The 12,593-nt window shown below is 40.9% G+C and overlaps 1 protein-coding gene across 1 annotated transcript in view; it reads right to left on the reverse strand.

Moving 5' to 3' along the window:
- Positions 1–1,608: 1,608 nt before the first annotated feature.
- Positions 1,609–12,593, reverse strand: part of DIAPH2 (diaphanous related formin 2) — an 890,580-nt gene continuing 879,595 nt past the window's right edge. Inside the window, exon 29 of the mRNA XM_060003112.1 lies at positions 1,609–6,937. Coding sequence (XP_059859095.1) covers positions 6,873–6,937 — 65 coding nt within the window. The 3' untranslated portion in view covers positions 1,609–6,872. The remainder of the gene's footprint in view (positions 6,938–12,593) is intronic.

Below are 12,593 nucleotides of genomic sequence, written 5' to 3' on the forward strand. Positions count from 1 at the left end.
ACTGAACAGGCACACTGTGATTAGAATAGCCACACTGGAGCCTTTAGCGAAGTAGAGAAGTTGAAGGTTTATTATTAATATTTCTAATAATACAATAAGAGCCCTTGTGCTTTGCTCATACACATCAAAAGGTGAAAATATTTTCTGCACCTTAGCCAAAATATAGGTAAAAATACTGGCTGAACTTCTATTAGCCAAGATATAAGGTCATCATGGCTAAAGTCTGAATGCTGGCTTATCTCCAAGGACTAGGAACAAAGTTGTGATTTGCACAATTCATGAATTTGCAAGTTGTTTTTCCCTGCAGTGGATACTAACTATAATAATATTTTATTTGTGGCTATTGGGACTCTAGACATCTAAATAAATTCAGTCTGTAAATGGGATCTTTGGCTATAGCTTTCTTTTTACTATAAATCAAAACTATACACCCTGTTACATGCATTGCATATATATCAATTTCCAGATTTCCATTTTCCTTTGAGCTCTTGGCATTAAGCTCAAATTCCCCTAGTTGTGGATACTAAGGTTTTCAGACTCCCTACAAAGGAGTTTGCCTACTTGGGTCTCTGGGGGAGAAAAAGCCAATTTTTTTTGATTCCTGGAGCAAACCATTCCAAGGGAAACAATGGTCTTGCCAGGTACTTTGGACCATATCACTTATAGACCTGGTTATTACCTTGTCCAACCCTCCATCTTCAAGTCAGCCCACCTATGATGAGAGATTCTCTTGAAAGCCCTCCAGAGAATAAGTATCTAAAATCCTTTATGACTAATTCCAGATTTTTACCCCTCTGAGCATTTGAAGCCCATTTACTTTCATTCTATAATCACGGTAGAAAACCCTTTTCTGTAGAAACAGTTTCTCTGGAGAATGTAAATCACCCTTCTGACTTTTCTCGACTTTTAAGTAAGTTGTGCAAACATCTCTCCACTACTCTGGCAAGAAGTGCTGAAGATTACTTAAAGAAAATCTTATGATTACCACAGGTGGGCGTGTCTTTGAATATATCCCATGATTTCCACCTGACCAGGTCCTTATAGAAATACTTTTGTACTTCTCTTAAGTTGAAACTTCTCCTTCTAGAATGTTCTTCATCAATTTTTTTTTTTACATCTTTATTGGAGTATAATTGCTTTACAGTGGTGTGCTAGTTTCTGCTTTATAACAAAGTGAATCTGTTATACATATACATATGTTCCCATATCTCTTCCCTCTTGCGTCTCCCTCCCTCCCACCCTCCCTCTCCCACCCGTACAGGCGGTCACAAAGCACTGAGCTGATCTCCCTGTGCTATGCGGCTGCTTCCCACTACCTATCTATTTCACGTTTGGTAGTGTATATATGTCCATGCCTCTCTCTCGCTTTGTCACACCTCACCCTTCCCCCTCCCCATATCCTCAAGTCCATTCTCTAGTAGGTCTGTGTCTTTATTCCCGTCTTACCCCTAGGTTCTTCATGACATTTTTTTTTCTTAAATTCCATATATATGTGTTAGCATACGGTATTTGTCTTTCTCTAGAATGTTCTTACATTCCGTCTTTATACTTCTTCAGTTTGTGCCTTTTCACCCATCCTTAGTATTAATTATCATAGGCAGCACAACATTTAATGTAACCTTAACTTTATTGAATAAGTAAGTATGCATTACAGATAGATTGCAAGTCATTCTTGGTCCTGCAGAGACAGCTGTTTATGCCGAGGCAAAACGAGAACATGAATCCACAGTTCTACTGCTACTGAAATACTTCTGAGTGTCTTGGTATGGGCACAATCTCCCTCAATATCCATTCAAACAGGTTTTGCTGTCACCTCTCCTTTCAGCTGAGGGATTCACAATATCTAAAATAAACTTGTAAAGAACGCTTCTGTATCAGAGGTAGTTTTATACCTACATTATTAATCATAGAAAACATTTGGCCAAAGACTCCATAAAAGGGGCAGAGAAGATACACCAGAGCTCAAAGTTGGAACCAATTATTTTTTCAAGCTAATTGGCCACAGTAACAAAAGTATCAACTGAATTTTAGAATAGCCTGTTCAGCCATTTAACATCAAAGCATGCAGTAGCCTGTGCATACAATAGCTCTTAGCGACAACCTTGAATTTGGCTTGAGCACCAAGGATGCATTTCAAAATGTGAAAAGTACATTTATGTGCAATGACTAGTGTTGTGAGCTGAAAGGTGGCTCCCCAAAGATACGTCCATGTCCTAATTCTCAGAACCCGTGACGTTAACTTAGTTGGGAAAAGGGTCTTCACAGATGTAATTAGTTAAGGATCTTGAAATGAGGAGATTATCACTGATAAACCGGTGGGCCTTTAAATGCCTTCACGAGTGTCTTTATAAGCAGGAGGCAGAGGTAGACTAGACATACAGAGGGAAAGGTGATACGAAGACAGAGCAGGAAGAGATTTGGCCACAAGCCGAGGAATGATGACAGTCACAAGAAACTGGGAGGGGCAAGGAACAGGTTTTCTCCTAGTGCCTCCAGAGGGAGTACAGCCCTGCTAATACCTCAATTTACGGCTTCTGGTCTCCAAAACAGTAAGAGAATGAATGCCTGTTGTTTTAAGTGAACATGTTTGGAGTACTCTGTTACAGCAACCACAGCAACAAACTACAGATTTTGGTACCAGGAAGTCAGGGACTGCTGTAACAGATACCTAAAAATGTAGAAGTGGCTTTGGAATTAGATCACGTGTAGAGGCTGGAACAATTTTGACGTATGTGGTACAAAAATCATGGACTGCCTTAAACAGACTGTCGGGAAGAATAGGAATGTTAAAGGCGCGTTTCATGAGGGCTCAGAAGGAACTGAGGAACATTTTATTGAAAACTAGAGGAAAGGTGATCCTTGCTATATAGCGGCAAAAAGCTTATCCAAATTGTCGCCAACTGTTGTGTGGAAAGTAGATCTGTAAGTGATGAATTTGGATATTTAGCTGAGGAAATTTGAGAGCAAAGCATTGGAGGTATGGCCTAGATTTTTCTTGAGCTTAGAGTAAAATATAAGAGGAAAGGGATAAATTGAAGAAAGAACTGTTAAGCAGAAAGGACCCAGCACTTGATGATTCAGGAAATTCTGAGCCTATTCAGATTGCAAAACATGCTAAAATGAAGATTCACTGTTAGGATAGTGTGGCTAGTGTGCTCTGGAGATAAAGCCAAGGCTGGATAACCTTTGGCTAGTGCTGTAGAGATTAGGCATTGACTCACTCACTGATCCACTCAATCATCTCAGTAGAAGCCAGGAACAGAGGTGGTGTTATCTGGCAAAGATCTGTGAGGACTCTCTTGTCTCACTAGTAAATCAATATGATATACAGGGGGAGCCTACAAAATTGTTGAGAAAGTTACACCAGCAGAAACAGTTCCAGCCTGGCCTGAAAGGGACAGAGACAGGACAAAATGAGAGAAGGCGGTCAAACTACCAAAACTTTACAGGCAGGAAGTAGGCTGATAAAGCTGCAAAGAGGTGATACCCTTCGATAGAAAAGATCAACCCTAGGGCAGAGCTGCAGGTTTAGAGGCAGAAGTACAAGCCATGGGCACAGAGGCAGAGACTTGATCCATGGGCCAAGAGGCCAGAGCTGCAGGCCTAAAGGATGTAGCCCTGAGACAAGGAGGATTATTGTCAAGTCTTGAAACCTAAGGGGATTCTGCCTGGCCAAATTCTGAAAATCATCAGGACAGGTGACTCCTTTCTATGTTTGTTCCACTTTCTCCCTTTTGGAATAGGAACGTCTATAACTATTATCATATGCCTGTCCCACCACTGTATTCTGGAAACAGGGGCCTTGTTAATGTCTTGTTTCACTGATTCACAGATGCAAAGGAATTTTGCCCCAGGGTTTTCACCTATAGCTGATTTAGATGATCTAGGTGAGCTTTGGAACTTTTGAACTGAAGATGTTTGGATGAGATTTTAGACTTAGGGTTGAGACTTTTAGGAGTGTTGGGATAGGGTGAATATACTTTGCACATGGGACAGACATAAATTTGGGGGGGTCCAGAGGGCAGACTGTCATGGGCTAAAGGTCACCTCCAAAAAGATATGTCCACATCCTAATCCCCAGAACCTATGAATGTCACGTTTTTGGAAGAAGGGTCTTACAGATGTAATTAAGTTTAGGGTCTTCACATGAAATTATCCTGGATTATCTAGGTGGGCCCTAAATTCCAACAAAAGTGTCCTTATAAGAGAGGGGCATAGGGAGATTAAATACATAGAGGAGAAGGTGATGTGAAGATGGAGCAGAGAGAGAGATGTGGCCGTAACCCAAAGAATGCCAATAGCTACCCGAAGCTGGAAGAGGCAAGGGAAGAGTTTCTTCTAGAGCCTCTGGAGGGAGCATGACCCTTGATTTTGGACATCTGGCCACCACAACCATGAAAGAATAAATTTCTGATATGTTAGGTCACCAAGTTTGTAGTAATTTGTTACAGCAGCCAGAGGAAACTAGTACAACTAGTAAACATTTTAAAGGGTTTTGCAATTTTAAAAAACATTCTGAAGAAAATCTGCATAAATTGGTGCTTCTCACGTGTGGCAGTAATAAACCCAACAAAAGACTTTAGTATAATTTGGTTCTATACTAAAAATGTCACTATGTACTTTTTTCTGGTGATAATTTTCAATCTAAAACAAAACTGCAAATGGCTAGAGCAGGCCCATTATAAATCTGGGAAGCAAACCCTTTAATTGAGTTATCAGAACTTCGTGAAAGACCCTGAACGGTCTCATAATGTTTGTGAAAAGCATGTGGAATTATTCTAAATACAAATATATAATTTATCAATAATAGTACTTTTTTTCCCCACAAACTAAAAAATAAGGCAAGTTCACATCTGGAAAAGGTGATATTCATCAGTATGTCCACCTTGACCAGCCTGATAATATGGCATGGCAAATGCCCCTAAATATTAGTCAGGGTGAATATTTCAAAATATCATTTTCCTACAGTCTGAAAAGCTATCAAAAGACTCAAAGAAGCCATACCATGAAGATTTCAGAAAAGACTTTGTGAAGTTAAAAATACGTACATTAAGTATTTACATAAATTAGTAGAACCTAAATCTTTGTTGCTGTTGTTATTGTTAAAAAAACAGTGTGTGAAATTGATATGTCCCTTAAACTTGTGTGTGTGTGCATATGTGTGTGTCTTAAGATAGATGATAGGATAAAATTGTAAAATCTCAGATCCTGTTACTGCTTTTGATTTCTCTATTGTAGCAGCTTCAGAGCTTTGTAAAGGATAAGACCCAAGTAAGAATGCACTGGAGGAAAAGGCAGCAATTTGAATCACTGTACGTCTATAAAAAGGAAACTGTGAGCTATTGGTCGCTTGGTTACATTATCTCAGGGAGTGACTTGCCAAGCCGGTCTCTTGTTCTTTCTGAATGTCTATAATGTACTTTGGAGGAAGTAGAAATAGGATTTTCTTTATAAGAAATATACATATAAGAAATCTTTTACAATCATCTGCATGGATTAGTCCAGAGAAGTTATACCACATTATTACAATGCATTTTTAAAAATAATAGACAAGTATAACTTCTCCTCCCTCATCTATTTAAGAAAAATGTAGAGCCTGTTTTTTCCTCCTAGAGTTGTTTCGGCAGCATCATTTGAATTTGTTAATATAAGGTAAATAAGTATGATGATGATTGAGAAGTTCACTTAGTCACTGGGATGTGGAATTATTGTAGCAGGAGATATAAATATATACACATATATACAGATACATACATGTAATTTCTTTTTCTTCTTCAGATCACCACGGAGGAACTGGAAAGGGGAGTAGAAAGGCAGATAAAACAACTGACCTTTCAGACAGTTTTCTGCTGCCTCCTGCGGAGAGAAATATTTTTCCCCTCAGATCTCCTAGAACTCTATTCCCTGCCTTCAAGGGGGGTGTGGGAGAAAGAAGCAATAGAGAGAAGAAATAAACCATGGAGAATAGAGAGCAATATTTACCTTTAAAAATCTGAATAAAGGTAACAGAATTTGCAGGTTCAGCCCTAGCATAAACATTAAAATGTGAGGTTTTTCTCAAAAACAGCCATATAAAGTATTTGTATAAAGTAGATATATGTGCATAATTAGAAAATACCTCTTTAAATAAAGTTTAAATCACTTTCTCTAACTGCTTCTGTTAAACTTTCTGGCTTATTTTTAGCAATGATAAGTGCCTGCAATATCATGCTGAAACTCTAGATTAATGATAAGTTTAATTTCAGCCGAAGCAGATGAATCCATCAACTTTCACTTGAGATAAGATTCTAAGTAACTTGACGGGGGGTGAAGCAGTACTTTTTCTGAGTTTCCAAAAATGGCTTCTTTTATAGAGTGTGCAATATCAGTGCCTTTCCAAACCATTAACAAACACACACATTTTCACTGGCCTTTTCCTTTTCTATATAACAGGAATCAGAAGTAGACACTGACTAATTCTTTCTATTCTTTTTCTTCTCTTTTCTTCCTTTCTTTTTGTAGGGGGGGTGACTTCAAATTTGAGTAATAATATTATACATTTTTGACAGACTGAATGGTTTTGAAAGTCTTTGGAACTCTTCAATTTCTTACACTTTTCATCATCACGGTCAGGCCACACACAGTAACAAATAATACACATCTTTACACTAAAAGGGAATGTATTTTATAATCCTGGTAATTGTGTTCGTATTAGTATAACTGTGGGAGGAGTCTTGCAATAACTTTACATATGCACGCTATTGCATCCAGCTCAGCTTGATCTTTGCAGAAATGTACTTATTTCCTCTCCATCCCTTGAGTGCATGTTTTGTTCCTCCCAAAATGTATGATTTTGTTTACTTAAGTATTTTCATATTCTTTGGCATCAGGAATCACTTAGATGAGATAGCTTCATTGTGGCGAGAGCGTGACCTTTCCAAAGGTACTCGTCTGTTATCTGTAAGACAAAGAGAAAAAGAACCAAAAACATGGTGAGCTTTAGATCCCAGCTGTTACGTGATGTCAGGTTGAGAGAGGTTTTCAAACAGTCCTGAAAAATTACTTCAAATGAATATATAAATAACAAGGAGCCAAGATCTGAGGCGTTCATGCTGCAGCTCCCAGGCTGAGTTCAAGAGTTTGAAATCAGCATTAAATGACTTTTCTTGGTAAGTGAAGTCAGAGTGATAAAAGAAATGGAAGAATTCGCTCAAGCACAGTCCCCTTGGAAATAGCAGGCGACAACAAAATTCCTTGGTAAAGATGTTAAATTGAAAGGATCTATGTACAGTGCCTTTTGTTGGAAAGCACTTCAATTCCCCATGAGTTTTCAATCTGTATGTTGGCTATCTCTAGCGCACACCAGCGTGGGCAGAGCAAAAAAGAGTTTTTATTTTTTACAATGATTGCAATATATGGCAATCAAATCAGCTACCAAGTCTTTGCCTGATTATGTGATGTAAACAAATTCAATACATTATATAGTCATTATGGGACTGAATAATGAATAGGTCCCATTCCCCTCACCCGTCACGGGAAAAATAATCACTGTAGAGAGAACTGTTGGCACAAAGCTTGGAAAGCATTGAAAGTTGCTGAAAATAGTTTTAGCTTTAATAGGAAAAAGGTTTACAGCTCTGCATTGTGATGATCACTACTATGTTATTATCACCTCTGTTTTATGCTCAGCTTAAATGCAATTGATGTCGGTGAAAATCCCTTTCTGAAAAAAGCATAATGCACTTAGATTCTCTATTTAGAATGAGACTAGGTCCCTAGAAATAATGACAACTACCAGCACTTACATAAATCCTAACACTTTACACTCGTTAATTTGCTAATTCACACAACATCCCCGGGAGGTAGGCGCATTTCATTCTATCCTATTATCTCTGCTTTAGTGATGAAGGTTACACAGCAAATCAATGGTATGACAGGGGCTTATAATGCAAAGTTAATGCCTAAATGTCAGGCCTGCTTTGTTCAGAGGTAGATGTTGGGGCCTCCCAGGCTCCTACTCATTTCCTCCCTAAGATCATACCCAAGGAGCACATTCTGCCTGTCCCATGGGGAGGATGGACTGTGAGAAATGTTGAGGTTTTGCCATGGGATCTTTCTCATCTGTGCTAGTGTTTCTCGAGTGATTCCGGGTAGTCTGTGGTCAGTACACAGAGCAAAAGCTAACTGGCCTCCATAACCTTGGCCTCGTTAACACCACAGAATGAGTGCACTGAACCAACCAGCCATAAGTTCAAAGTGCCTTATAATGCAATAATATCACTGAGAGGTGAGAAAGAAAGAGATATTTTCTCTATTCAGAGATGTATCTGAGTGATAGATTATTTGGGCATCCTTTTAAAGATACCATTAAAAAATCCATTATTTAGTTTGTGATATGGATCACAATTCAGCTAAAAATGTCAAGATAACATTCCTAGATAAAGAGCTTATTACTTAGATGTCACTGGTTTGCAGATTGGTTTGGGACTTCTTAGAAGACATTTACAAATGAGATTATAATATGATGGCTACCATTGCATTGCTAGCATTTAAGTATTCAGTGTTAAAGCTATCAGATATGAGAATGATGGTACCATTCACAGAGGATTGTCCCAGCTCAGAAAAAAGGCTTGTGCCTTGGTGGTCCTACACACTAAGGTCAGCTGGCATCCACACTCACTCCAGGAATGCTATTGGTACCCCATACCACCACTCACTGCCCACTGGATTCAAGAGATGTACCACATACAAAAACCTAGCCTTGCAGCAGTAAATGAAGTGATGACAGGATTCACATCAACCTATAACTTTCTTGGTAGCATCTGGTGTGAGAAAATAAACTTTCAAGTCAAAATGAACTAGGGAAAGGAGACTGAAGCTTTTGGAAGGCAGGATAAACACTGGTTGATGGCCCAAATCCAGCTCTTGGCATACACAAAAGAGAATTATTCTATATTTCGTCCCTTCCTCTTTCCTTCTCTCCCTCTATCCCTCCCTTCCTTCTCTGTCTCTCTCTCTTTAAAATTTTTTTGGTACCTAATTGGTACCTATGTATATGAGATAATTATAAGTAGAAGCAATCCTGAAAGGCCATCACCTGTATTTTTGAAATGTCAACCTCCAACATTGTTTATGAGAAAATGACACTAGAAACAATGGCAGCAGGGGACCTTCAAGATGGCGGAGGAGTAAGACGTGGAGATCACCTTCCTCCCCACAGATACATCAGAAATACATCTACACGTGGAACAACTCCTACAGAACACCTACTGAATGCTGGCAGAAGACCTCAGACTTCCCCAAAGACAAGAAACTCCCCACGTACCTGGGTAGGCAAAAGAAAAAATAAAAAACAGAGACAAAAGAATAGGGACAGAACCTGCACCTCTCGGAGGGAGCTGTGAAGGAGGAAAAGTTTCCACACACTAGGAAGCCCCTTCACTGGCAGAGACAGGGAGTGGTGAAGGGGAAGCTTAGGAACCACGGAGGAGAACGCAGCAACAGGGGTGCAGAGGGCAAAGCGGAGAGATTGCCACACAGAGGATCATTGCCAATGATCACTCACCAGCCTGAGAGGCTTGTCAGCTCACCCACCAGGGAGGGTGGGGGCTGGGAGCTGAGGCTCGGGCTTCAGAGGTCAGATCCCAGGGAGAGGACTGGGGTTGGATGAGTGAACACAGCCTGAACGGGGCTAGCGCACCACAGCTAACTGGGAGGGAATCTGGGAAAAAGTCTGGAACTGCCTAAGAGGCAAGAAACCATTGTTTTGCAGTGCATGAAGAGAGGAGATCCAGAACACCACCTAAATGAGCTTCAAAGACAGGCGTGAGCCGTGGCTGCGCGGCTATCAGCACAGACACCAGAGATGGGCATGAGACGCTAAGGCTGCTGCTGCTACCACCAAGAATCCTGTGTGCAAGCACGGCTCACTATCCACACACCCCAACCCCAGAAGCCTGTGCAGCCCGCCAATGTCAGGGTTCCGTGATCCAGGGACAACGTCCCTGGAAGAACACATGGCACGCCTCAGGCTTTTGCAAAGTCACAGCAGCCTCTGTTGCTGCAGGCTGGTCCCGCATTCCAATTATGACTACCATACCCCTCCCTCTCCCTGGTCTGAATGAGCAAGAGCACCCTAATCAGCTGCTGCTGTAAACCCCTCCTGTCTGGGCAGGGAACAGATGCCTGAGGGTGACGTACACGCAGAGATGGTGCCAAAACCAAAGCTGAACCCCCGGAGCTATGCAAACAAAGAAGAGAAAGGGACATTTTTCCCGGCAGTCTCAGAGGCAGCAGATTAAATTCCCATAATCAACTTGATGTACTTGCATATGTGGAATACTTGAATAGACAATGAATTGTCCCAAAATTGAGGCAGTGGACTTCGGGAACAACTGTAGACTTGGGGTTTGCGGTCTGTAACTGATTTGTTTCTGATTTTTATGTTCACCTTAGTTTAGTTTTTAGTGCTTGTTATCATTGGTGGATTTGTTTATTGGTTTGGTTGCTCTCTTCTTTTTTTATTTTAATAATTAAAAGAATTTTTAAATTATTTTAAATTTTTCTTTCTTTTTTTTCCCTTTTTCTACTAAGCCGTGTGGCTGACAGGGTCTTGGTGCTCTGGCCTGGTGTCAGGCCTGAGCCTCTGAGGTGGGAGAGCCGAGTTCAGGACACTGGACACCAGAAACCTCCTGGCCTCCCATAATATCAATCAGCGAGATCTCTCCTAGAGATCTCCGCCTCAACACTAAGACCCAGCTCTACCCAATGGCCAACAAGCTCCAGTGCTGGATGCCCCATGCCAAACAACAAACCCACCCATTAGCAGAGAGGCTACCTAAAATCATACTAAGCTCACAAACACCCAAAAACACACCATGGGATGTGGCCCTGCCCACCAGAAACACAAGATCCAGCCCCACCCACCAGAACACAGGCACCAGTCCCCTCCACCAGGAAGCCTACACAACCCACTGAACCAACCTCACCCATTAGGGGTAGACACCAAAAACAATGGGAACTACGAACCTGCAGCCTGCGCAAAGGAGACCCCAAACACAGTAAGATAAGCAAAATGAGAAGACAAAGAAACACACAGCAGATGACAGAGGACGGTAAAAACCTACTAGACTAAACAAATGAAGAGGAAATAGTCAGTCTACCTGAAAAAGAATTCATAGCAAGGGTAGTAAAGATGATCCAAAATCTTGGAAATAGAATGGAAAAAATAAAAGAAATGTTTAACAAAGACCTAGAAGAACTAAAGACCAAACAAACAATGATGAACAACACAATAAATGAAATTAAAAATTCTCTAGAAGGAATGAATAGCAGAATGACTGAGGCAGAAGAATGGATAAGTGACCTTGAAGATAAAATAGTGGAAATACGACAGAGCAGAGTAAAGAAAAAAGAATGAAAAGATTGAGGACGGGTCTGAGAGACCTCTGGGACAACATTAAACACACCAACATTCAACTTAAAGGGGTATTAGAAGAAGAGAGAAAAAGAAAGAGACAGAAAATATTTGAAGAGATTATAGTTGAAAACTTCCCTAACATGGGAAAGGAAATAATCAATCAAGCCCAGGAAGCACAGAGAGTCCCATACAGGATAAATCCCAGTAGAAACAGGTCAAAACACATATTAAACTATCAAAAATTAAATAAAAAGAAAAAATATTAAAAGCAGTAGGAGAAGAGCAAGAAATAACATACAAGAGAATCCCCACAAGTTTAAGAGCTGACCTATCAGCTCAAACTCTGCAAGCCAGAAGGGAGTGGCAGGACATAGTTAAAGTGATGAAAGGGAAAAAATTACAACCTAGATTACTCTATTCAGCAAGGATCTCATTCAGGTTTTTTTTTTCTTCTTCTTTTTTTTTTTTTTTTGCGATATGTGGGCCTCTCACTGTTGTGGCCTCTCCCATTGCGGAGCACAGGCTCCAGACGCGCAGTCTCAGCGGCCATGGCTCATGGGCCGAGCTGCTCCGCGGCATGTGGGATCTTCCCAGACCGGGGCACGAACCCGTGTCCCCTGCATCGGCAAGTGGACTCTCAACCACTGTGCCACCAGGGAAGCCCTGGTTTTGTTTTTTTGCAGTACGCGGGCCTTTCACTGCTGTGGCCTCTCCCATTGCAGAGCACAGGCTCCGGACGTGCAGGCTCAGCGGCCATGGCTCATGGGCCTAGCCGCTCCGCGGCATGTGGGATCTTCCTGGACCAGGGCACGAATGCGTGTCCCCTGCATCGGCAGGCGGACTCTCAACCACGGCGCCACCAGGGAAGCCCTCATTCAGGTTTGATGGAGAAATTACAAACTTTACAGACAAGCAAAAGTTAAGAGAATTCAGCACCACCAAACCAGCTTTAAAACAAATGCTAAAGGAACTTTTCTAAGCAGAAAACACAAGAGGAGGAAAAGGCCTACAAAAACAAACCCAAAACAATTAAGACAATGGTAATAGGAACATACATATCGATAACTACCTTAAATGTAAATGGATTAAATGCTCCAACCAAAAGACATAGACTGGCAAAACAAGACCCGTTTATATGCTGTCTACAGACCTAGGGACACATACAGACTGAAAGTGAAGGGATGGAAAAAGGTAT

Source organism: Delphinus delphis, chromosome X (assembly GCF_949987515.2).
Source record: "Delphinus delphis chromosome X, mDelDel1.2, whole genome shotgun sequence".
Lineage (NCBI taxonomy): Eukaryota > Metazoa > Chordata > Mammalia > Artiodactyla > Delphinidae > Delphinus > Delphinus delphis.